The sequence below is a fragment of the Simochromis diagramma genome, unplaced genomic scaffold (assembly GCF_900408965.1).
Source record: "Simochromis diagramma unplaced genomic scaffold, fSimDia1.1 OVJJ01000307.1, whole genome shotgun sequence".
NCBI classification, from domain to species: domain Eukaryota; kingdom Metazoa; phylum Chordata; class Actinopteri; order Cichliformes; family Cichlidae; genus Simochromis; species Simochromis diagramma.
This window is the reverse complement of record NW_024386786.1, coordinates 1,415,149-1,442,078: the sequence shown is the minus strand read 5'-3', so window position 1 is coordinate 1,442,078 and position 26,930 is coordinate 1,415,149. Positions and strand designations below refer to the sequence as shown.

The 26,930-nt window shown below is 40.9% G+C and overlaps 1 protein-coding gene across 5 annotated transcripts; it reads left to right on the top strand.

Moving 5' to 3' along the window:
- Window positions 1-6,734: 6,734 nt before the first annotated feature.
- Window positions 6,735-20,667, top strand: LOC120728213 (cell division control protein 42 homolog). Of its 5 annotated transcripts, none has more exons than XM_040023034.1 (7): window positions 6,735-6,959; window positions 8,553-8,657; window positions 9,082-9,120; window positions 14,541-14,613; window positions 15,136-15,245; window positions 15,421-15,597; window positions 19,272-20,664. In XM_040023034.1, the coding sequence occupies exons 2-7, from the start codon at window positions 8,553-8,555 to the stop codon at window positions 19,359-19,361; spliced, it is 594 nt and encodes a 197-aa protein (XP_039878968.1). In that variant the 5' UTR covers window positions 6,735-6,959; the 3' UTR covers window positions 19,362-20,664. The 5 variants fall into 5 exon arrangements, with proteins under 5 accessions (XP_039878968.1, XP_039878967.1, XP_039878969.1 ...); XM_040023033.1 differs by lacking the exon at window positions 6,735-6,959 and adding an exon at window positions 7,798-8,470 and having other exon boundaries at window positions 19,272-20,662; XM_040023035.1 differs by lacking the exons at window positions 6,735-6,959; window positions 9,082-9,120 and adding an exon at window positions 7,807-8,470 and having other exon boundaries at window positions 19,272-20,652.
- The last annotated feature ends 6,263 nt before the right edge of the window (window positions 20,668-26,930 follow it).

Sequence of the window (26,930 nt, the reverse complement as noted above, 5' to 3'; positions counted from 1 at the left end):
AAACTCCACCTTGATTACACATTACTGGAAGGGCAGTTAATCTCTAACTTTTTGGTTATCTTTTAACCAGGCAATAAAGACTTGCATTGTACTGACACTTTGACACTTAGCATTGTTTTATTTACAGTTGTTTTTTGTTTTTTGTTTTTGTTTTTTTTTGCAAAGTATGATTAAACTCTATAAACAGACAAAGAGACAGTGGAGCTCTGTAGACCTGAAACTTGACTTTTGCACTTCTCAAGTAAGTATTGATGATTTAATATCTTACTATGCCTTTATAAAGAAACATTTATTTTAGAACGCACTGTTAACATCATGTTTACATTTTCTATTAAAAGCTTTCATGTTAAACTTTACTTTGAAATCCTGTTTGAATTGCACTTTTTTCAAATAAAATAATACATTTTACTTGAAAGCGCCTTTTGAAAACACTCAAGGACACTGTACACAGCAGAATAATAAAAGCAACATAAAAGCAATCAGTTTACACAATTATAAAGGCATAAGACATAAAACAAATGTAAAATAGCAGAGTGGAGAGGATATTTGGGATAAGCTATTTTGTACAATTGAGTTTTGAGTTAAGACTTAAAGAGAGAGAAGGAAGTTATATTTCTTAAATCAGGAGGTCGGGAACTCCAAAGTCAAGGAGCAGAGCAGCTGAATGCCCAGCTCCCCATGGCGGCAAGATGGGGGGAGGAGACAGAGAGAGAAAGAGAAGAAAATATCTGAGACTGAGATGGGATGGTGATCTGAACCAGATCAGACAGATGTGGCGGGGAGAGAACATGAATTACCTTAAATGTGTACAAGAGTGTTTTAAAAATGATGCGATATTTGACTGGAAGCCTATGAAGTTGCTGCAGGACAGGAGTGATGTGATGGACAGAAGGGGTCCTGGTGATAATACGAGCAGCAGAGTTCTGGACGTATTGGAGCTCGTGGATGGATTTCTGAGTAAGACCAAAAAGAAGAGAGTTGCAGTAACCAAACCCGTCGAAGTAACAAGACTTAACAAGAATGGCAGCGGCATGTGGAGTGAGAAAAGGACGGAGACGATTAATGTTGTGCAACTGAAAGTATGCAGACCGAGTAACATTGTTAATGTGTGAATTGAAAGATAAAGTACTGTCGAGGATGACACCCAAACTTTTCACAGAGGAAGAAACGAAGACCGGAGAGTTTTTGATAGTAACAGAGAAACTGTTGGTTCTGAATAATGTTGATTTAGAGTCGACCAAGAGGAGCTCGGATTTGTTACTATTGAGTTTGAGAAAATTAGAAGAGAACCATGAATTTAGTTCGGCTAAGCAGAGGGTGAGGAAGGATGGGGGAGAGCAGAGTCAGGTTTAGTGGACAGATAAAGCTGGGTGTCATCAGCATAACAGTGAAAATGGATATTATATTTATCAAAAATGTGTCCAAGCGGAAGAAGGTAGATAATGAAAAGAAGGGGCCCCAGGACAGATCCCTGGGGCACGCCAGTGACCAGAGGAAAGGGCTGAGAAGTGAAGGATTTGAGTCGAACAAACTGAGTGTGATCAGACAGGTATGATTTAAAGCAAGCTAGTGTGAGTATGGGAGAGACCGATGGAGGCTAGCCTACTGAGGAGAATAGAGTGAGAAATAGTGTCGACAGCGGAACTCAGATCGAGGAGAATAAGAATAGAAAGTAAACCGGAGTCAGCTGCCATAAGAAGGTTAATGTGGATAGTGAGTTTAACTATACACAAATCAGTTACTGTTACTTGTCTTTACAGTTTATTTTGTTCCTAATTTTGCTCCTTTTTTAAAAATTGTTTTTCCTACCTCTCAGATGCAGACTATAAAGCTCGTGGTGGTGGGTGATGGTGATTCAGGAAAGCATGAATTCCTCTTGACCTATACAGGCACAACCTACAAGTAAGAATACATACCCACAGTGAGAAGGTTTAAATACCACAGATAAAATAAAAAATAAAAAAACATTTTTCTCTGCAGGAAACTCGTGGCATGAAAGTCTGCAGACATACACCAGACAGATTTCAGGTTGCTCTGAACTGCTCTTTTGTGTCACACAGGTTGTGATACTTACAGACCAGTGACTGAACTCTACAGAACACTAAAGACAGACAGTACAAACGCGCATACATGCAAAACCAATCGAAGTGGGTTGTGTATTGTGTTCTCACACAATACAGTCTGGACCAATTTCTGTTATAGTGTGTTTGGAGTTTGAAAGTAAGTATTCAAGTAAGCACAGCAGCTGTAAAACACTCCCTGCATCCACTCACGTCCAGAGCCGAGGTTACCAGGAATGTTGGGATAAGCTGCTTGTTAACACATGTGGCAGAAGCCTGAACGTGAGTAAAGGGGAGTAAAGCAAGACATGACACATCTGCTTACCTGAACAGCTGCAAACTAATATTCATGAAAGTGCTCAGCTCATTTCATAAATCAGTTTGACTCTGCTTAATCATGCTGTAACGATTCTGCTGCATTTGCATGTTTACTTATCTTTGTTTGTGTCTTTTGTTCCCTGTTTTCTCCAGGTGTTTGACAGGTATGCTGTGACAGTGATTGTTGGTGGAGAGGCGTACACTCTGGGAATGTTTGACAAGGTAAAATTAGGTAAAAAATACATCTAAGCTCAGTTTATTAAATTAAAAAATTCTACTGTACAATGTGTGTGAAGGTTCTCACTCATCCAGGTCATCGTTGTCTCAGGGGCTTAGAAAGAAAAGCGTCTGGACTTCTTTAGGTTTCTTGTAGATATGTCACCCCCAACAGGATCATGGACCTAGACAATGCTATTGGTCCTCTACCTAATCAAACTTTTAAACTTAGACAATATTGTCTCAGTGTTTAACCCATGAAATCTCAGTTTTCTGACTTGATTTCCACTGAGCCCTATTCTCATCAGCACCTTTGATGAAGTCACTGGTGAGGAAATATCCTGTATCAGTCAAACCTTTGATGACAGACACTGAGGAACACCAGTCAGTCAAAGCAGCCATTGTCCCAATTTGAATCACTGTCACTGTCATCTTTCCAGAACGTCACAGAGGTTTGTTTAGCTGGTATCTGTGTTTGTTTCTAATTTGATGGAGATACTGACTTAATTTAATGAGGTGATTCTCTTCACAGGCTGCCCTTTAAATTCAAACTCTCAAAGACTGTCAGTTAAAGGAAACCTCAGTATGCCTGTTAAAAACATTAATTTATAAAAATAAAAAATCAACAACACAACAAAAAAAAGTTTAAAAATTCCTTATCAGAACATACATCAACATTGACTACTACTAAAACTTTATATAACTATCAAAATAATTAATTTATATATTTTTCTACAGATCAATTGAAAGTTGATTATCTATAAAATGACAATATTTATACACATCTTACTATTTGCTTAAACTGTCATACCATACCATTGTAATCACAGATGAAACCGAGGAGAAGAAAACAAAAACACTCACCTGTCAGCAACGTTGTGCTGCATTATTTGTTTCTCATTGTTCTCTGATTGTTAAAAATCAGTGTTTTTAGATACTTCTTTTAAATCTGAGAAGCAACTGACCGCAGTTGTAAAGACCAGATGTTAATCAGTTATGTGAAATCACCAAAACAAAATCACATCTTCTTCCAAAAGACCTTGAAAAATGTGCTCATGCCTTCATGCCTAGTTTGGACCACTGTAATCCTCTGTGTTTAGGTCTGAAACACTCTTAATCGTTTGCAGTTAGTCCAAAATGCCGCTGCATGATCACATCACTCCACTTTTAGCAGGTTTTCACAGGCTTCCTGTCCATTTTTCTACTGGTTTTAAGATTTTCCTTACTTTTAAAGTTTTAAATGGTGTCGTACCCAGCTATTTAACCAACCAGCTCAACTTATTTCTTCAGTTAATTACAGAAGAAAGTCTGGGCCAGAGGCCAGGAAGACATTTTGCTGGTAACTGCATTTGTGCCTGCATAAGCAACAGTTGATGAAAACTGGACAAGTCAACAGGAAACATCTGGGGGGTGAGACAGTTGAAATAAACAGCCATGTATGGTAAAATGTTGCTGATAATGGAAATTTGTCTAACTGTCATTAACTGTAACTTATGCATGTTATATTCTTCGCTGACGCAGAAGGGGCTGAACCCTGACATATTAAAACCATTTTGAAGTGTGCTTTTTAGCGGAGATCTATGTTGACGTGTTACAGTGTACATCTTCCCACGCGTGTGTTTAATGAAATCATCGTTTGACTGAACTCATCTGGGCCAGTGTTGGTTTGTTCCTATCCTCAATATCCAAGAATCAGGACAACTGCTGCTTAATATTCATACTGCAGAATCTTTCAAATGTCATCTTAAAGCTCAGTTTCATATCCTTTTAATTCAAGTTCAGTTTGAGGTTTTTTATGTTGCCGTCTTTTTAGGGTTTTTTTATTGATCCTGTTGTCTTCGTCTCCGTTATCAGTCATCATAAATTTACCCTCTCTGTGCAAGTCTGCAAATTTCTTTATAGAAATCATAAGATTCTTAAATGCATCAAGTCTCTCTGTGCCTGGGTCCTCGTCATAAAACATGACATCACTGTTTTGTACATTTTAACACAATTTAATCCCACATTTGTGAAAGAAAAGCAAAACACTTTTTTGAAAAGTCTGTAACAAAACCATCAAATCTGATAAAGGTTATTTAAATGCTGAATGGATTGGAATAAAAAAAAAAATACACATCCTAACCTTAATTACTGGCCGAGAATAATGAGTGATGCTCATAATGGGTAAAAAGTAAACGGGCACTTGTCTGAGAGAATCGTTTGTATAATAATCAACAAACTAAAATGTGAAATTCTTCTCCTCAGTTCAAAGACTCGTCCAAAAATACACTCAGCTTGCTTTTAAATTCAAATTTGGTCTTGACAAACTCAAAGTTAATTTTGTTTGGTTTCTAACTTCAGAGATATTCGCGCACACACAGAGCTACAGGTCAGTTGTTGCAGTAAAAGCCCATCAAACCTGACCTTGATTTTTCCACAGTGGGTGCCAGAGATTTCACACCACTGCCCGGGGACGCCCTTCCTGTTGGTCGGGACTCAGGTGCATTTAAGAGATGACAGCGACACCCTGGAGAAGCTGGCCCAGAGAAACCAACACGCTGTGACCTTCACGAGTGGAGAGAAACTGACTCGTAAGCTTAATACTGTTGCACAAAGCCAGCGTACAGCTGGTAAATCCTAGCTGCCTTGATGTGCCCTTTCATTCATTTTTATTGCCCACACTCAATTGTCCAGTCAGATCTCCTAATGCAACCAGCCCCTCATATACGTTTGCTGAGTGCTCACGCAGCTGAAGGAAAAGGTCAAAAGCTGCAGAAAATGTTAGCCGAATTGAATTGAATTGAATCGAATTGAATTGAATTGACTTGAGCAGCACGGTGGCATGGTGGTTAGCACTGTTGCCGCACAGCAAGAAGGTCCTGAGTTCAATTCCAACATCAGGCCGGGGTCTTTCTGTGTGGAGTTTGCATGTTCTCCCCGTGTCTGCGTGGGTTCCCTCCGGGTACTCTGGCTTCCTCCCACCATCCAAAGACATACAGCTTGTGGGGATAGGTTAATTGGATAATCCAAATTGCCACTAGGTGTGAATGTGAGTGTGAATGGTTGTCTGTCCCTGTGTGTTGGCCCTGCGACAGACTGGCGACCTGTCCAGGGTGTACCCCGCCTCTCGCCCTATGACAGCTGGGATTGGCTCCAGCACCCCCCGCCACCCTGAAAAGGATAAGCGGAAGCGAATGGATGAATTGAATTGAACAGGCGAACCTAATAAAGTGGCTGCTGAATGTATGTGGTGTGACTTAAGTGAACTGCACAGTAGTTGGTTACGCATTCTCAGATTGTCATTATTATGATTTTCTCCATTTCATCAATTATTCAGATAAATCTTTCACACTTCATTTTTGTGTCTGAACACTTTTACTGGACATTAGGCCGATATTTTTGCAGTTTTCTGTCCAAGGTCAGGACGTTTTCAATAAAATTAAAAAAACAACAACAACATTTTAACCACTTGAGAGCTGAGTTAAGAGTGGTGAGAATTACATTCCTGCTGTGAGATTTGCACAGCGACTGAGGAAGCAGGGCTGCAGATACCATCCACTGGGAGTCACCAGGATGGACAGAATTAGAAATGAGTATAATAGAGGGAGACAAAGTTAGAGAGGCGAGGATGAAGTGGTTTGAACATGTCCAGAGGAGGGATAGTGGATATACTGGGCAAAGGATGTTGAAGATAGAGCTGCCAGGCAGGAGATGGTCTTGGTTTCCTTTCTTAAAAGCAAAATTAAAACCTTATGTACACATTTCACAAAAATGAAGAGAAACTTTTATAGATCAAAAGCACTAAAATGTTTATACCTCATGCAATAAGGGAGGAAGGGAACTTGAATGCGTCACACTCCAGCAGGTGTGAACAGTAGAACATAAGGTCAGTGTCACCATGGCAAACAAAGAACCTGAGCTCTGTGACAATGATTGTAATTTAACCCAAAACCATGATCTAAATAATATCGATCAGTTTTTACTTCCTGAATGTTTTTTTCTTTTCTTTTCTTTTCTTTTTTTTCTTTCTTTTTTTTTTTTTTTTACAAAATTCTTCCTACAAAGTATAAAAGAAAACAGAAAGTAAGTAAGTAAACAAAACGTAGATTAGATTCTGCGTTGTTGGTTTGATCCACGTGAGATAAAACTGGAATGAACTGAAATAGTTTCGTTTTTGAAAAGAGTGCAGAACAGGACCGACTGGATGATAAAACAGTAGCACACTCAGAAGATTTCCTCTGAGTCACTATTATTACTGAGGGTATATTCTCGAGCCCAAACAACCTTCAGATCAGTGTTAAAATTCTGATGAAGCGTGACAGCACGAGGACGCTGATGCTGGAATTATACTGAAAAGCTCCTGACTGACCCGGAGAAGATACTGAGGTAGGCCACAGCCCACAAATCTCCTCTGTGAATATATCAGGCAAGCATCTGTTTGTTTTGTATTATTTGAATTCTGCATATTGTATTTTACAAGCAGTTGCATCTTGTGTAGACTTTTATCTAACACTGTGCAGTCAGTCATCAGTTTTTTACTGACACAAGAAGAGTTAGAGAAGAGAGGGAGACTTAAGTTAACTGCAAACCCAAAATCTTTACAAGCTTGTTTGATCGTTTTTTCATATGCTTTACAATCATTTTACTTTAAAAGTAAAATGTATTTAAAACTAGCAATAAATTCAATGACCTCTCATTTAATGTCGTGTTTTGTTGTTTTATGTTATTTGTTAGAACAGAAGTAATGCTAACTCCCAAAAGGTTGATTCTGTTCATCTGGATGTAGAAATGTTTCGTCACTCATCCAACTGACTTCTTCGTTCTCAGCTGACTGCAGGTTTCCCCAAACCTTATTAACAGTACATTTACACAGTGACTGAAACTAGCACCACTGAATGACCAATGGGCTGTGAGGTCAGTTCCTTGATCTGATCAATAGCCATGAGTACCATTCACAGAGAATTGCTGCAATCACAGCATTGTAAGATGAAGAAAGATGTAACCTCCCCATGATGAGGATGTACACATCCTGGACAGGGAGGAACGCTGGTATGAGCAGGGAGTCAAGGAGGCCATTTACATAAATCTCTGAGTCGAGGAGGGGGCCTAAGGGTACATTTTTGTTGATTAGAGAATATTAACTCAAATAGGACTAGAGCTTTAAGTCTAGTGATTTAACTTTGGTTACTCACATCTTGAGACTGTTGCAGAAACCCAGAGTACCCAGAGAGCAAATAAGTCAATGGATAAGATAAGTCAAAGCTAATGTCGATCACAGAGGACATAAATGAAAAGGCTGTTATTCTCGGGAGGATATGACAAACTAATCCTCTGCCTGCTGTTGACACTGTTTCCGTGAATCGCTCAACAGCGACATCTGCTCGGTTTAAAAAGTAATTGCAGGAAACCTGGAGACAGACTGAAGTTCGTTCACTTTGACATGTGGACAGCAAACGAGTGATGAGTAGTCCTGTTTAGTTAACCAAGTGACGATAGAGTTCTAACTGGACAAAATAGAATAACACTGAGCAGAACAAAAATAATAGGGATGACTAATACGTGCTTGTAAAAGTGGGAGTTCATGTGTATCTGTGTGTGAGGGGAGAAGACAGGCTTTACCGTTTATTATTAATAATAAAGAAGACGAAGTTTGTGTCGCATTTTGCGGCCAAGGTGACATCCTACAGATATCGCTGGAATTCATTCATGACGAGTGAAACCCGTAAACACACAAACGGCACTGTTAACGCGCTCCTATCGTCCTCCAAGCTTCAGTCACGTGGTTTTTCTTAAAGCCATACACGCACCAGTGCGAGGTGTGTGTTTGACACATGCACCGATGCTTCGGTATTGTTTGATCCATCACTGTCGAGTCGAGGCGAGTCGCGCCGAGCCGAGTAAGTGCTAGCGGAAAAGAGGTGTTATTTCCTCATATTGTCCTTTTTATTTCTTTAAATTCTGTGTCTTCCTTCTCCTCAGATGAAAAACATTAAATGTGTGGTGGTGGGTGACAATGAAGCAGGAAAGACCTGCCTGCTCAATTCCTACACAACTGACAAGCTTCCCATTGGAGATTTCCCCATGGTGAGTATCCGAAAACAGCACAGAGTCAAGTGGCTTCCATTCACCAGCTGTGAAACGGCTCAAAAGCCAGCTTGTTATTAACTTAAGAGTGTTCTCTGGAATACTCGGTGTTTGGCTCCATGCTGTCACACAGGAAGTGGTAAATGGTTGTAACTATCTAATCTCTGCAGGTAGAAAAGTGAAAGCAAGGCTCTGTGCAGTCATTGTAATGCTGACAAAGGGCTGGACTGGGGATCATTTCTGTTGATTGACGGATATAATACAGTTGACAATAACTTAAAGTTACACTTTCACTATTAGCGATGGCTCATGGTCAGAGTAGCCATTGGTTTTACCTGAAATCTCTCCCTTCCTAATTGTCCCTCCATCTATTTTCTTAACACATGAATTCATCTTCCTCTGTCTCTTCCTCACTTCTCCACAGCTGGTGCCAGCAGCAGCAGCAGCCTCCTGTGACTGTGAGGTCTGTTTTCTAGTTGTTACTGGTAATAATGTTCATCAGCACCCTGACAGCTAACATTGTCTCTCAGCTTTTCACCACTTCTTCAACACTGAAACTTAAGCTGCGTGAGCGCACAGGTGGGTGAAGGGACAGTGTAGTGCCAAAAAGTGATCGCCTGCCAAAAACTGATTTCCAATGTTTCCGTGTGTTTTTTATGTGTAATATCTTTACGTATGTTGGTAAATAGAGTTCGGTGAACAGAGTTTACAAAGGGGTTATATATACAATTTAAAAATTACCTGTTTTTTAAGTATCTTTATAACTCTGTGCTATTGTACTTACATTATAACCAATTCAGTCCTTTTTGTCCACTTAAAATATGTTTACAGAACTAATATTTGTTGCACTTTCTGCTGTCGTCTTGGCCAGATTACTCTTACAAAAGACATTTTTTTAAATAAATGATATATAACAATCGCTGCCAAAAACTGATCGTGGCTTCTACCTTGTTACAGGAATACTGTTTGTGGCTCAAGATGACTTGGTATCATTCATGTGGGATACGTTTGACATATGTTTCACATATTATAGACCAACAAGTTATATATAGCAGTTTAAATACGAGCAATCTGTTTTTGGCAAATACCAGAAATCAGTTTTTGGCAGACAATCACTTTTTGGCACAACACCGCTCGCATTAGGAGATTTGATTGGGCAATCCAGTGTCAGCAATGAAAATGAACGAATGGGCGAATAGGTCAGTCTGTGTTTAGTTTAACTTCCATCAAGGTTCACTGTGTGGTGGACGGCAATGGGACCAAAAGTGAAGGACACTGAAGATATAAAACTCAAAAACCTGTTTTATTATTTATAAGCGCTTACAAAAATGCATCAAAAAGGCAGGTCAGGGGTGCCGGTTTAGATCACTGGGATGAGCAGGTGACCATGTGCTGAGTGGCAGGAAGTGGCCAGCCTGGGTTGGAGTCTGACCCACAGCTCTTCGGTGCATTTATTTCCTTTCTCTTTGTCGCTCTTTACTGAAAGGGCCAAAAAAGATTTTTATTTTTATTTTTTATATTTTAAAGCAAAAAATGCTTCTTAGAAAATGCATGACAATGGAGGGCAAAACAAAGAACAGAAACAAAATGAGGGGTTAAATACACAAGAGGAGATGAGGGCAGAGTGGAGACGCCTCGGGCAAAACTAAACATAACGCACATGAGACGAAAGACTATCAAAATAAAACGAGATGTTATCGAACACGGAAACAGAAGAACGCAAAGACAGAAGGGAAACCAACACGGAGAGAAGACTGACATCATACATGAGACACAAAACACAGGGATGAAACTAGGACAGACTGGAAGAGAAGGGAAACTGCTGTCATCTGAAGACCATAGAAAACAAAACTGAAAAGCACTAGGAAATAATATAATACTCACAAGCACGAAGCAGAGCTTGAACACAGATCACATCTTAAATCCAAAAGAATGAATCATGAGCACACAAAAACTCAAGACACTGGGTCAAAGATGCAGGACCATGACGACTTCCTCCCAAATCGTGATGTTAGTTTCCCCTCAGCCGTGTTCCTACTTGTTTCCTCTCCCCTCGTTATCTTGTAAGTATTTTTTGTCTCCCCCTGTCCTTTGTCACGTCCTCATTCATGGTCCTGTGTCTCCCTGCTCCGTGTTTCAGAGTTTTCAGTTTCAGTTTCCCTTTTCCTGCCCTGCTTCTGTGTTGGCCTTTTGTATTCTGTTAAAACAGCAGCATTAAAGCTCTTTTTCCATTAGTACCTATTTGGATCGGCTCGACGCGGCACAACTCGGCTCGTTTTCCATTACAGTGGAGTACCACCTAATGCGCGTGGGGTTATTAAAGCAGCGTGGCCGAGAGTCTCACGATGTGATTAGTATGCGACACGAACGCCACAACAAAGGCGGACGTCGAGGCAACGATCTACCTGCTGCACAGTCTGTGGCTTTTTTTCAGACTCGAGAACCACAATGTTGTTTTTTGGTGACAAGAAGTCTTCTGACGTCACATTTTCGGGTCGCCTTGGATCACTCAAAACCCCATGGAGTAGGTATTTAAAAAGTAGCTGGTACCAGGTACTATGACCTACAGGAAAAACCCTGAAAACACAAGTAGGTACTAATGGAAAAGGGGCTTAAGAATGTTTTTGAGTTCTTTCCTGCTTCCTTCCTGCCACACAGCCGTACCTGGACAAAAACAAACACGGTGTTCACCTTACGGCTCTTCACCTAAATTGTGCTCAGTGTCAAGGTCACATTTGTTTCCTGGGCAATAACCTGTGAATTGTGATGGACTGTGACTACATCACTGCCACTCTTAATTGCTTATTGTCTCATTGATTGTATAAATATTAACCATCTTGTTCCTGCCTATATTTTCCTGTTGTTATTAACTATCTAACAACTCGTTGTCAGTGCTGTAGTTGTACCTTAAACCTTTAAGTCATCAGGCCTTAACTTGAATAACCAGAGTGTCCTCTCTAATCTCCCAGCTGTGCCCTGCATACTTTCTTTAATCTTTGCTTTGTGTTGAGCTGTTTCATGCCAGTGCTGGCTCTTGTGGTGGTGTTTCCTGTCACTCATCTAACAAATAACCACCGCAGTAAGAAAACAGGTCACCTGTAACATTGTTTTTCCAGAGTATTTCTGACTCTTGTTTCACGCCATAACTAAAACATAGCATACAGTTGAGAACGAGTACATATAAATACATTTAAAAACATGCTGTAGGGTATACGTCTGTTTTCCTCCAGTTCTTTTCGATGCGCCTGCAAGATAACCAAAAATGTGGACGACATATTGAAATGCCCTAAAACTAGAAGTGCTACCATTTGGAAGTCAAAGCCAGAATCACAGTGCTGTACTCTGGTTTCTGTGCTTGTTTTGTTAGTGTTAGCAACCATAATAAGTGAAAATCGTCGCTGCAGACAAACCCGTTTGATCTGCTGGCCGTTATCTTGAAAACAAGATGATCACGATCAAAGGATTGGTCACTGGAATTCATTTCACTGCAAAGCTTTTGTTTTGGTAACACAAAACATCTCTTTAGTTTACAGTGGTGCGTTTTTACCTCTCACTAAAAAATCTAACTCACTCGATGTTCAGTTCAGTTCCCACCAAAACCACTAAAGAGAGCCTTTCAGCCAAGGATGTCAATCTAAAGGAAGCAGCAGTCACAACATTTAGTCTGTGCGTGACCACGATGTTGGCATGTGACCAATATATGATTTGACTTCATGTCTATTGCTATCATATTTTTATGCCATCGCCTTCTGATGGGTTGACCTACGCAGACAGAAGTTTTGAGCACAGGCAGAAGGTTTCCTTTTCTTTTTTGCAAATGGTATAGTTTGGGCTGGAGCCGGTGACCTTGAAACCTCCTTCAGTAGATCTGTGATAGATCTGATCATGCATCGAATTCTCCTTTAGTCAGCTTTTCACCCAACCGTAAACCGTAAATGTGATCTCCTCCCCTTTGCCCCGTATCTGGGGACATGGGTGCTTAAGAGGGTAATCGATAGTTATTATTAATCTCTGCATCCCACTGAGCCTGGTTCCGCCTGAGGTTTCTACCTATTTAAACAGAGTATTTCCTTCCCAGTGTCTCCAAAGCTCTTGCTCATAGGTCATCAGATTTTGTTTTGTTTTGGGTTTTTTTTTGGGTTTTTTTGGTAGTGGGTTCAGTTTTCTCTGTAGTGTTGCAGGGCCTCTTGCAGTATAAAGTGTAGTGATGATGTGATGAAGCCCTGTGAATGTGTCAACTCTTTCTCCGAGAGCAGGGCTGTCCAACTCCAGTCCTCGAGAGCTACCATCCTGCAGCTTTTAGATGCATCTTTGTTCTGACACACCTGAATCAGATGAATGGCTTGTTATCAGGCCTTTGCCAAACTTGATGGCAAAGGCCATGAATCCAACCGTTTGTTTCATCTGTGTTGGAGTAGGGATGGATCTAAAAGGTGCAGGACAATAGCTCTCGAGGACTGGGATTGGGCACCCGTCACACCATTCAACGGCTTATTTGGAAGTACTGACATCTACTCCGCATTTGTTGTACAGCAGCCCTGCCGTGATAATACATGTATTTATTTATTTAGAAAGAGGGGCAATACATATTAATGAATATTTTAACAAATAGCCTTGGGCTAATTTCCATCTGCAGACTCTCTGGCAGGTTGGTGTTAAACACAAGTTAATAATAACATACAGAGACAATATTTACAGGTCATGTGACAAGGACAAAAACAGTGATCACATTATACTAGAACAAACAATGACAAGAACTTTGTATATTAGACAGGCAGATTTAAATAATTTGAAATTAGTAAAATTTTGAAACTTGTATTTATCTAAAATTTGACAATGGTGATATGAAAAAGGTTTCTTATCTAATATTTTCAATGATCTTTGTAGGATACTTCGATTGGCCCAATAGCAGCAAAGCTCGTATAGGACCAACTTGTAATACAGTATTCAATATGAGCCGGTATCACAGAGCGCAGGAATGTAATCGCTGCTGTCTGTTAATGATGTGCGGATATATCTAAAGTTCTGTGTATTAACATTTACAGTTTTCACTACATATGGTCTGCGTAACAGTTGATATATAAACGTATTGATGTATCAATTGCAGAATACCCATACGAGGTCCTGTATAATATAAATATATACATGCACACTCACCCCTCACTAAGCATCCTCTTTGAGACTGATTTAAGACTTAAGACTTGAACAGAAGAGCAGGTATAACGTAACAGCTATAGCTTTGAATTTAGAGGATCTGCTGGGGATCAGTACGAGCCGGAGTGCTGCCAAGCTTGTTATACAGAGGGAGAACCCTGCTGCTCCCTCTCGACAGCTATGTCCTCACACAATATGCTCAGGTGTTATAGTGACTTTGTGCTAAAGACCTGGCAGGTTGCAGACCACTGAGTATCTGATCCAACACTGCTCAAGATCTACTTACAGTTCTGTGAAAACGAAAGGTCAGGGATTCAATCTCTGGCTCCTCTAGTTCATGGGTGTCCTTTGTCAAGATGATGAACCTCCAACTCGTTGACGCATTTATGTGAGTGTGTGGAACGTATGAGCACCTTTAAGGTTTAATAAGAGTGGGAAACGTTTCGTGTATTTATGGCACTTAAACAAAACTTGGTCAGATTTCACCAGTTTATTCTGTCAGCATCCACAAACATGTTTTGTTTCAGCAGTGTAATCTTTGTTTAACACTGGAACTACGTGGCTTTGGTTCAGCTCCACAGACTAACTGTGACGACACTCGTTCAGAGGTTTAACTAGTCCAGAAGTCTACTTCCAGTTTTGTTTGGAGTACATCTGCAATCAAGGTTTTTCACAGGTTTACTGTCTTTTTCTTTGTGTTTCCTCACTCCTTGCCTTCTGTCCCCCCAGTCGTTTGCTACCTGTGTGAAGACAGTGAAGATCAATGACGAGGAGTACAGTCTGCAACTGTGTGACACTTCAGGTAAAAAATACACATAAACTGAAACAAAACAGATACTAATAGCAACAGCTGTAGCATATTTATAGTAGTAGCAGTATTTCCTGTAATGTTCGGAGCTGCTGGTGATGGATAGGATCCTATAGCAATTTGAAATCTTGCTACACTGTCCTTATGAAGTTCCTTATGAAATCTTTATTTTTGGGCTGCGGCACTTATGAAACACGAACAGTTATCTGGCAACAGCTGTCAATCAAAGCAGCCATGCCACTGACTTTAAGCCTCACCAGTATCTTGATGGGTGATTTAGAAAAACATTACCCACCATACAGTTTCTATGAGGGAATAAATCAGTCCATAGATGACAAAACTGTGTTTTATATCAGGTTGAGAATGTAATTATTTCTGCTGTAAAGTTTTAGCCCCAAGTGGATATTAAAGGAACTGCATTCACATTTTTCAGCCTCGGAGATAACTGCTTAAATTTGCCTTGCTTTGGTTGCTCTGTTTGTTGCGGATCTTTTTCATGTGTGTCTGCCTCTGCAGGTCAGGAGAACTACGAAAACATACGACTTAACACGTACACTGACACCGACGTCTTCCTTGTCTGTTTCTCTGTCGTATCGCCCTCAACCTTTGAGAACGTCACAGACAAGGTTCGTTTAGATGGTTTGTGTGTTTTATTTCTAATTTGATGCTCATGTCCTTCACTTTAATTACTTCCATAACTAGAAATATAATGAGCCAAACTCTAAGGATAAACACACACAGAGCAGAGATCGTTAGGGTTGCAGTGAAACCGCATCAAACCTTTAGCTTGTCTTTTTACAGTGGGTGCCAGAGATTTTACGCGTCTCTCCAAAGACGCCATTCCTGCTGGTTGGGACTCAGGTGGATCTGAGAGATAACGAGAACACCCTGGAACAAGCCCTGACCTTTACGAGTGGCGAGGAACTGGCTCTTGAGCTGAAGGCCGTTAAATACATGGAGTGTTCGGCTCGGACTCAGGTACAGAGAGAGAAAAATAAGTCTGCTGGTGGGATTCTCTGTTGAGAAAGAAGCCTTGGTATCTATACGTTTTGGGCAATAAGAATAAAAGAAATATGAACATCATCATTACTCACAGAGTCACAGGAAATCTTTACACTTAATAAAAAGGCATCAAAAGCCATTTGTCAAAACCTAGTGGAAGTAAAAAATAACTACAAAACATCTCAGGTCGGGGTCCTGGTTACATACTCCTGATATATCTAAAACAAACACCACCACGGGGGGTCGTGGTTTGGTCGCGCCTTCGCCATTGTGGTTGATGTGGAGGTAGGGACGGGCTTAGGGGGTCTGGAGAATCCCTAGGGACGTTATCCCTGGAGGGCTTAACCCAGGGGTTGTGGTCATAACCTGGTTAGTGCCCCCCCCCCCCCTTTGGCCACTTGTGCCTCAATTTTATTCCACAACTTAGACATCCACATTACTCACACTCTCATAACACATACATATAGGGCCTTGAGGGTGGGCACGTTAACGGCGTCCAGTGGACGGTCTGTGTATTCAACCCCACCTCTGGCGCCGGTGCCCACCTCTCAGTTTTAAATCCATGTAGACATTGAGGGCTCTCGGGAGGGGCCGTGCTAACACCTGCTGCTCTCTGGCAGCAGCACCATGCTCTCCCGTGTTTTAAATGCACCTTAGAACAACACGCAGCAACACTACACATGAGCGAGAGGAGGGAGGTTTGGGGTCTTCACACACTCCTGTTCTCTGCTGGCCATCGGGGCGGGGGGGCTGGGAGGAGGTGTTGGCCGTCCAATTGGGATCTAGGATGCGGGGCCTCCCTGCTGCTGCGGAGCCTGGAGCGGTCTGCTTGCCTCCACCCCGGGGGAAAGGGTAACTGGTCTAGGTGCCGTTTCCACCTCTAGGGGCGAGGGTACCTGGACCTGGGGTATAGAGTTTGTTTGGGGAGTGGCCTCTGGGCCTGCGGCTCGGTTCACTCTGGCACAGCTGGCTGCCGGCAGAGCCGGCGGGCACGCCACTGCAGCCCCCTCTGGCTTCTGCTCCGTGGCTACTGGGTGACCCCTCATCTGGGCTCTCCTCAGCTCTTCCCAGGAGGGTGGCACGGATGCCCCTCCGGTGGTCCTCCTTGGGCTCTCGCACGCTGGGGCCTCTGGATGTCTGGGGCCTGGATCTCCTCCATGCCTGCTTCATGCCCTGGGGGACGGGGCTATGGCTCTCTACATCCTCTAGCAGACCGTTACATGGGGAAACCTTTTGAATACAAGCGCGCTGATCCACACAGGTGTGCACACGGGTGTTCACTGTTCATAGACATAAACTACACCTCTATTGGCTGCTACTTCCAAGCACATTGTGCGCTGTCGGTCCTGCGTGCTACACAACAACATTCAATATTTAGTATTTACTGCTGTTTACACTTAGCTAGATTAAAGTGATGGTGTTGTGTTTAGTATGCTGCTCTGGTTTTTTTTTGCTTTTTTTGTTGCTTGTTTTCTATTCTCTCTCTCAACAGCTGATCCAGGAGATTTTTTCTCTTCTTTCTCTTTTTCAGTGCCCTTTCTCACTGTCCCTCTCCCCTTCTGTTTTTCTTTTCCTTCCTCTTTCTTTCTCCCTTTCCTATCCCTCACTCATGTCTGTCCCGTCTGTAACAACTGAAAATAAAATAAAATAAATAATAACAACAAAGGTCGATCAAAAGGACCAATACTGCAAGGCTGTGATGACCCATTTGGCAAAGTAAATCAATTGGGTATCCTTGTTGGTCTTCAGACAACAGTTCTGACGGCTAAAGAACCAAATGGGACAGGCAAAAAAACCAAAACAAAACAAAAAAACAATCACCACATGGAGGCTCAACATGCACCCGTTTTACGACATCTACCAACTTAAAACAGAATAGATCAGCAAAGCATGGTGAATTTACCGACCATAATGTTTAAAATTGCAACATAAACTAAATAATTAAGATAAAAAAATTACAAATCACAAAAATTAAAGATCATAACAAAATTTTTAAGTATGGCTCAACATATTTGAGTAAAATACTGGCCTCTATGACTCTAATACCTGCAGCACCTCACCCAGAAGGCTTCGGCATCCCCTCTCTGTGGGTGAGCCCAGACCCTACAGGGGAAGCTCATTTCCACTGCTTGTATCTGCAGCCACTGCCCTACAAATCAGTCTGCCAACCTCCTGCTCCACTCTCGCCTCACACTTGTTCTTAGGCAGCAGCTCCTCTCCCATTTCTAACTGAGAACAGTGGCCTTAGTTGCAAGCTGCAGTTCATCACGCAGTGAAGCCAAAATAACCAAAGCATCCTCAGCAGGGAAAGAGGAAACCCTCTGTGCCTAAAAATTAATAACAATTATGAACAGAACCTTTCTCAGAGTGACACTAAAAACTAGTTCATGCATGTATTACTTCTAGGCTAGACTACAGTAATTCGTTACTATCAGGATGTCCTGAAAACTCCCTGAGACGGCTTCAGTACTCTTGCTGCAGGGACTAGAAAGAGAGCAGATTTCTCCTGTTTTGGCTTCCCTTCATTGGCTTCCTGTTAAATCCAGAATTGAATTCAAAATCCTGCTCCTCACATACAAGGTCTTAAATAATCAGGCCCCATCTTATCTTAATGACCTTGTAGTACCATATCACCCTATTAGAGCACTTCGCTCTCGCTCTGCAGGCCTACTTGTTGTTCCTAGAGTATTTAAAAGTAGAATGGGAGGCAGAGCCTTCAGTTTTCAGGCCCCTCTTCTGTGGAACCAGCTTCCAGTTTGGATTCAGGAGACAGACACTATCTCTACTTTCAAGATTAGGCTTCAAACTTTCCTTTTATTAAAGCATATAGTTAGTGCTGGATCAGGTGACCTTGAATCCCCCCTTAGTTGTACTACAATAGGTCGAGGGTGCTGGGGGATTCCCATGATGCATTTAGTGTTTCTTCTTCACTCACTATGCCTCTCTGGATTGAATCATTAGTTATTATTAATCTCTGGTTCTCTTTCACAGAATGTCTTTTGTCCTGTCTTCCTTCTCTCACCCCAATTGGCCACGGCAGATGGCCCCGCCCCTCCCTGACCCTGGTTCTGCTGAAGGTTTCTTCCTGTTAAATGGGAGTTTTTCCTTCTGTCATCAAAGTGCTTGCTCATAGGGGCTCATATGACTGTTGGGGTTTTCTTTGTATTTCTCTGTTTTCTTTGTATTATTGTCAGGTCTCTACCTTACAATATAAAACTGCCACACACCTTTGAATATGTTCAGAGGATAAATACTTGATGCAGTGTGTTCAAGGACCAGGATAAAAACTGCCTTTCTCTTCCTGAATCTGAGGTTTGACCAGTGCCTTTCAAGGAAGGAACAGTCTGTGGCAAACAGGGGAGCCACCTCCCCAGTGCGCCAGCACAGAGGCGCTGTACTCAACTTCCATGCAATGTTTCAGAGGCACGTCAGCAGGACTGCAGAGACCATCGTGATTTCTCACATCTTAGATTTTTCCTTGTAGAGTATCAAAATAAACAGTTTATATTCACAATATTTCCTGTTTATCTTGATACTCTGCTAGGAAATAGATCTTTATTTTGATCTGATAACTCCTCCACCTCTCTCTGAAGTAGAAATCTTTTTTTCCTCTTGTTAAATTTGAGTGTCTCTTTCTGTCTCGTTTCCAGGAAGGAGTGAGGGAGGTGTTTGAAGAGGCCATCCTGGCAACTCGAAATCCTACAGATAAAAAATCCACTTACTTCTGTGTTCTGCTATAAACGGAAAAGTAGAAGGAGAAGAGGAAAAGAGGGTTTAGGAGGAAGAAGGGGAGGTGGACCTGGAATCATTAGCCCATATGAGTGTTCAGCCATAATGGCATAGGCTGGAGTCTGTGAATCGACATCATAATTTATTAATTAATTTTAAATTAAAAATGTTTTACATTTTAAAATAGATGTGTGGGGGGGGGTTAAGTTAGGAAGAGAATTAAACAGTTTTACAGCAGTGATCTTTTGCCTGCTATGGACCGTTTTCCCTCCTCCGTTTGGGATGGAGGCTGCACAGCATCCTGGTGAGGCCGAAGAATTGCTGCTTTTCTGGATACTGTGACAATGTTAAACTGTGCTAAACCTCCACATCTCTAAAATGATTTAATAGGTAATATATTTATTTACTTGTTTATTTCATATATAAATGATTATATTTTTAGTTGGCTGTTTACTATTTTTGATTGTTAGTCAGAGAACTGAGTAACTGCACTGTCGTGTTTTCTCTGTGTGGTGAATGACAATAAAGAATCCTTGAATCCTTTAAACTGTACATTGTAAAGCTTCTCTTAAATTATCTGAATTCATTTCCTGGTTAGAGATAAACATTTAAAAGTGCTTAATACATTTGACACATTTAGTACTCGATACATGAGAGAGCACACATCCCTGCTGTGTCTCTGGGAGCTGTTAAATCAGGGTTCTTGAACTTTTTCCTCCCTAAATAAGAGTCAGGCAAGGTTATTTTTTTAAAGTTCCTCTCTAATAATGTCTGAATTCATTTACTGATTATAAGTAAACATTTGAAATGTGTTTAATTCAATCTGCAGGTCAAATGCTCCCTACATGAGAGTGGACACGTGGTTTACGTCTGCAGAGCAGATGCAGTGTCCACTCACAGAACTCTAGGGGGAGCTGCTCCACAGGTTTTCAGTGGGCCCTGGTGGATCTGGTATGTAAATGACCTGGGTTCATTTTGATTGGCAGACTAAAATGGATCCTTCAGACCAACATGGCATGGAGGCTGAGACCCGCTCGCTCCTTTGTCTGACTAACAGCAGCAGCCAGGCGTGAACCAGACGGAAAAGAAAAAAATGAATTAGCCCTCCATTCACAGCACAGCCCGATCTCTCTCTCCTACTCCCATCCTCTTCTTCAATGCCTTCTCCCATCAGCCTTTTCTCCGTGCGTCTTTGTGTCTTTTGTCTGAGCCTTTGAGGTCTTTGTGTTCGAGTCCTCTCAGCTCATCTAAAAACTTGAGTCATCATCCTTTCGCAACAGTTTCTAACCACAGTGATCACTGATACAAACTGCAGGAGCAACATGTTTACAGTTGTCTTATGTGGAGCTCTCCCCTCATCATGTTCGAGACATAAACCACTCAAATGAGCTTAAAGGCCATTTATCAGATCTCATTTAATACATTGTTATATGCAGTTACACCTCTGGATAAAAATAACCTGAACACAATCCCATCCACATAAACATGCAGATTTTTATCCACCGAAAAACTTTCAAGTGAGACTTCCCAGAGGTGAGGAAATAGAAAAAGTAGAAAATCAGTGTATAAAATGTTGGTTTTCAGGCTTATATGCAGAAATGTGTCCTTGTTGTGCAGATGATAATAAATTAAAGGTCATTCCACACCAGGTAGTTTGCAAGGTGGTAAAAGATGCATTAATACTCATTTAAATCCATTTAAAGTATCTGGAGCAAAAGTACTTATCATGCAGAATAATGTACATGATATTAACGACTTTATATGATACAGGGACTAAATACGGCCTGAGGGTCAGAGATGGCCTGCAAACCAACATCAATAAGATGCAGCAATATGTCAAGAGGAGTGACAACAGTGAGTCTGCACTGCTTTGACTCAGCGAACTTTGCTCTGGCTCATATCAGTCCTTTGGCGAGAGGGAGCTGTATTGCGGTTGTAAATAAATGTAAGGGACAGAGACTGGTGAAAAAACTGTCATTTACAGGAAAGTATTACAACAATGAGATTTCATGTGGAAGCTGCAACAATGTGTGGAAACTAAGTTTGGTATCTTTCTTTGTCTGTAGTTAATAAGGACAAAGTTAATACATTTGCAAACATGCAGTAAGATTACAGAGAGGCAGAGCGATCTCAGCGTATCACCTGATGAATATGAGTGGCTGCCAGCATGCAGGTGAAGGGGACCACCTTTGCAGACTTCTAATGCTGGAGATTTTTTATCCCCTCTGGTGCATGGCCCTTTTCTCACCTTAAAGCTGGTGCCACCTCATTTTCCCCTTTGTGCACTCACCTGTGCACCAAAGTGCTTTACAGAAGACAAAGTTATTATTTGGTGTTTTTTTTTTAATTATGTTGTTTAGAATTTTTACACTGCAATGTGAGTGCATCACTTTAATCTACAATAAGTCTACAATAAACTGCCTTTTTGAGTTGATTCCCGTGTTGCGAGTCCTGCATCTCTTGCCTGCACACAGCGATTCATGACAGAATCCGCCAGTATGAATTTTTCATGTGTAATGGCGATACATGACTTTGATCTTCTCTGGGATAGCACAGCATTGCAGTGGTTTCTGTGCAGCGTTTGCATGTTTTCCTTGTATCTGCCTGGATATTCTCCAAAGTAGATGTATTTGCATTTATATAGTCACATTTAGTCACATTTTAACCACACATTCATGCCGCGTGTTATTCTGTACACTTCCAGCACTTTATCTACATCACATTCATGGCCACCTTAGAATGAGCAACTAACCTAACCCGTGCATGTCCTTGGACTGTGGGAGGAAGCCAAAATACCCACACAAGCATGGGGAGAACATGCAAACTCCACACAGAAAGCCCAGGAACCAGAAATGTGTGGTTAAATGCAGCTTGTGATGTAGAGCACCTTGTTTGGTCAGTAAGACTAGAAAAGTACTTTGCAATTGTGCAGATATCACAAAATAAACCAGAACTGAACTGAATAGATCAGCAAACTGTGACCAGTATCGGACTCGAACATTAGATAGAACCCTCTGTTTGTAAATAGCAACCATTCATAAGAGATTTGGCTTCTGCAACAGCTTGTTTCATACAACAAAATAGATGAACTGAGAAGATAAATAAGGATTATTTTTTGTAGGCCATGCAAAGCTACTCTAATACAAACAGAGCTGAAAAAATTAGTAGACTTTAAATTTACTGACAGTTGATCGTTTGATTTATCTTTTTAACTTTGATAACTAAAGTTTTTGTGAGTGGAATAACTGCAGCTCAGTATCGTTGTAGGTAAAATAAAATCAAATATTTTTTAAATGAATAATTTTCACATCATGTCTGTGAAGGTTCTCAGTCATCCAGGTCATCATAGTCAAAGGAGCTTGCAAAGAAAAGCGTCTGGACTTCTTTAAGTTGCTTGAAGACGTTTCACCTCTCATCCGAGAAGCTTCTTCAGTTCTAAGGACTTTTGACTTTAGTTGCCTTTTACAGCGAGCGCTGCCTTTCTTCTTCAGGTATTCTGAAGTTTTTGTTCATATTTTGTAAACACAGCAACATCTCATCCAAACTTTTTTTTTTCCATTCTCAGAGAATTTAAGTCCCGATCAACGTGAAAACCCACATCAAACTGTCTCCAGATCAGTTTCACTTTTACTTTGAGGAACTTGATGATTTATTACACTTGTGTGGCGGCCATCTTGCCTCTGACACTTTGACTGCTGTCTGTCCCAAAGTGCCTCTCTCACTGCTTGGTAGTGTGGCTGGTGAATATTATTGGATGTCCATCTGACCTCATTATAAGTGTGTTGCTATGGGCAACCAGCATGGAGAACAAGGAGGGGAGAGAGAGAGAGAGAGTTGCATCATGGGATAGAAACCTGACCTCTGCCTGTTTTTTTGTTTTCTTCTTCTTCTCTCTGTGGACGCACATGTGCAGCCATGCACACACGCACACACGCGCACACAAACACACACACACACACATGGTTTGTTTAAACATAGATACATAAAAGAGGAGGAGGAAAAACATAATATCCGTTTACTGCTGAATGTAAAGAAAAAACCACAAGACTCGTGATGAACTTGCACACAGTGGACACTTCTGTTGAAGGAAACCAGCACTGTTTGTGGTTTGTCAGGTTCATTTACACCATGCAAAATATAGCTAAGAGAGGTGAGTTATGTGTACATTGTTACAACATGACTAAAGTTTCTAATAGTGAGGTCAGTGTATGCACAAGGCCAAAAACTTAGGCTTGAAGCTGATCTGAACACTCAGCTTTATGTTTAGATGAAGTTATAAAGAGGGAAATCTTGGATTTCCGAGGGGCAGCCAATCAGAAGACTTAAAACATAAAACATAAATCTAAGCATTTTGAATCTGGATGTCAGGAGCGCAGGCTGGATCAGATTGTGAAATAGAGGGACGCCGTGTGTTTGTTTCTCCCACTGACCATTTCTTATTGTTTATATGTCACTGCTGCGTTGGTTCCCAATGGTGTGTCCAGTGCAAAGTCCAGGTGTGCTTTTGGCTTTTGTGTCAACCATACATCACTCTTTGAACTGCTTAGAGAGTAACGAACAAGGTTGAAATTAGCACATTTCAAAGGGTCTTATTGATACTGAGGCGGTAAAACAGATCGTTCTCAAGCGCGGTGCGAACCACAGCTAATTAAATAGTCGCTGTTATAGTCGGTTCAAACGAGCTATTAAAAGTCCCTTCATCTGACAAAATAGAAATAAAAGAAGAACTGAAGAGGTTTCAGATGACAGTTATATTCTCGGTGTTGTAATGTGTGTATTTTTATATTATATGGCAATAAAGCTGCTTCTGTTTTAGAGTTTTATGTTTCAACGTGTGTGTGTGTGTGTGTGTGTGTGTGTGTTTACCGTTTTTAGTGTGTGTTAACATTTTGTGCTTGTATTTAAATTTTTTTGTCTCTTTATTGTACTTACTCCAGCGATACTGTGTAGTGTATCGGTGCTGTAGTGTTATTGAACCACATACCTTGTGCACATTTATTCATCCATATCATGTTTGCATATAAAGTTTGGTGTATTTTTGTACATCTTTCCAAATATTGTGTTTCTATCATTTTATTTTGTGTGTTTACCTTCAGATTTTATTGTTAAAAAAAACATGTGTGTCTGTGTTATAGTGGTTTCATGTTGGTGTGTCTAATTTTTGTCTGCACTCAGGTGTATTTTTGCACTATTTCTTTTTATTTGGTGTGTTTCGTTTTTTCTTTGATGGAGTACATGTTGGTGTATCCACAGTGCGTTTCATTTTGTGTTTCCATGTTTGTGCCTCCTGTTTTTTAATTCATCTTCCATGTTTCTTTACTTCCTCGTTTTTGTGCTCACATGTTAAATCTTGCGTCTTTCTTTGTGTCTGTGCCTCCATATTCTTGCTCATGTGAGTCATTATTTATGTGCAGTGTACTTTTTTATGGGTGTGTGTGTCTGTGTCTGGGTGTGTACATGCTGTATGTGTGTGTGTGTGTGTGTGTGGATACGAACCCGTCGGCCTGTAATTTTGTGTGTGTATGTGTGTGTGTGTGCTTACTTGCGTGCGTGCGTGCGTGGGAGGTGTATATATGTGGGTTTGTGGAATGTTTGTGTGTTTATTTCTGTATGAACTATCTGCAGACACACTGCTGTATGTGTGTGTGTGCGTGTGTGTTCATATGCAGTATACAGTGAGATTCACAGACACAGAGATTGCCTTCATCTCTGACATAACTGGTTACCATGCATACTGTGCGACTCTGACTATTATGGGGTGTTCTTTGTTTTGTCACGACGTGCCCTGGTATGGAATGGGAGGGGGGAAGGGATCAGGGTGTGTGTTGGCGTGCACAAGTGTGCGCGCGCGAAGTATGTGTGTGTTTGGGGGAGTGTTGCAGGGAAAGCGTGTCGGGTTTGTGTATGTGTGTGTTGAGCAGAAGATTGTGTGGGGGTTGGGCGTGCGTGTCTGCGCAGACGTGTGAGCTTATAATAAGTGCATGAGAGAGAGAGAGAGAGTGAGTGCACGCATATGTGTTTGAGAAGGTAAGATAAAATGGCAGCTCCTGTGTGTGCGTGCGCAAGGCTGGTTGTAAAGTTTACTTTTGCTGCTTTCACACCCAGAAGTCAGTTTGTACAGTCAGAATTACCCTGTTTTTGATGTTTTGGCTCCTCATTTTCCTCCTGAAATGAGTTAATCCAGGACTGTGGGGGTTTGGATATATTCAAAAGGTGACCCTTGATTGAATTCAACTTTGTTTATATAGCACTAATTCACAGCAGCAGTCAAAGACCCTTCAGTATTACAGAGAAAACCTCAACTATTAACACAACTAGAATGAACGACCACTTGGTGATGGCAGGGAGGAAGAAATCCATTTTAACAGGAACAAACCTCCAACAGAACAAGAGAGGGGGAGTCATCTATATAACAATAACTATGGAAGAGGGAAGATCAAATTAATGACACGGGGAGTGAAATAATCAGAATTGGGGGGTTTTACCCTGTTTTCTTATATATTGTGCTTTGTTATCATATATTTATTTATTTAATGTTTTTGCTTCACTGATAGTGTTTCCTCTGTTCGGTTTGTAATGTTTTATGGTGGGCTCAGCAGTGATTTTTGTCTTTACGTATGAGAGAAAGTGAAAGAGAGGCTATGCTGTTGTGTTTCCTTTAAGTAACTTGGGCTGCAAAGTTGTATAAAAAGTGCTATACAAATAAAGTTTTCATTGATTTGATTGATTGAAAAGAATTAAGAAGAGAAGAAATGATAAGTGTATTATGGAAAGTACCTCAGCAATCTGAGCCTGCACCAGCGTAACCAGGGGAGGGTTCAGGGTCATCTGATCCAGCCGTAACTATGAGCTTTATCAAAAGGGAACGTTTAAGCCTGATCTTAAAAGTAGAGACAGTATCTGCCTTGTGAATTCAAACTGGAAGCTGGTTCCATAGAAGAAGGCCTGAAAGATGAAGGCTCTGCCTCGCATTCGACTTTTAAATATCCTAGGAACCACAGCTAATCCAGCAGTCTGAGAGCGAAGCACTGTGCTGTGATAATATGGTACGATGAGGTGTTTATGTCAAAAGAAGGATTTTGGTCCAGTGATGAGAGGAATTGTTTTTGTGACATTACACTGAGTCCATTGGATTTTTCTGAAGATATTGTTTGTGTTTATCAGTCATTCAATTGTTGATTGTGGAAGTTGTGATCAGTTAATATCAGTTATTACATAGTCCCTCTCACACACATCTGACATCATGCATATATGGCGTGACTCGCTCTAATAGATTTTGCTTTGTTTTTAAAATGTTCACTCTTTAACGTGTCTTTACAAAAGAAATTACTTATTTTTCATAAAGTTCCAGCTGGCACTAAATATACAGACTGTAATGTATTTTTTTTCAAGGTTAAAAGTACTTTGTTTTAAAATTAACCTCTGCACATTTTCAGCATTATATAATGTTGCTATTGTTATTATAACTGTTGGTATTTCTCTTTACATCCTTGCCACGCTACTATAAAGAAAAAGGTGTTTTATTTACTTACTTAACTGGTATATAAAGTTTACCTGTCTCACTACACCATCTCCTGGTA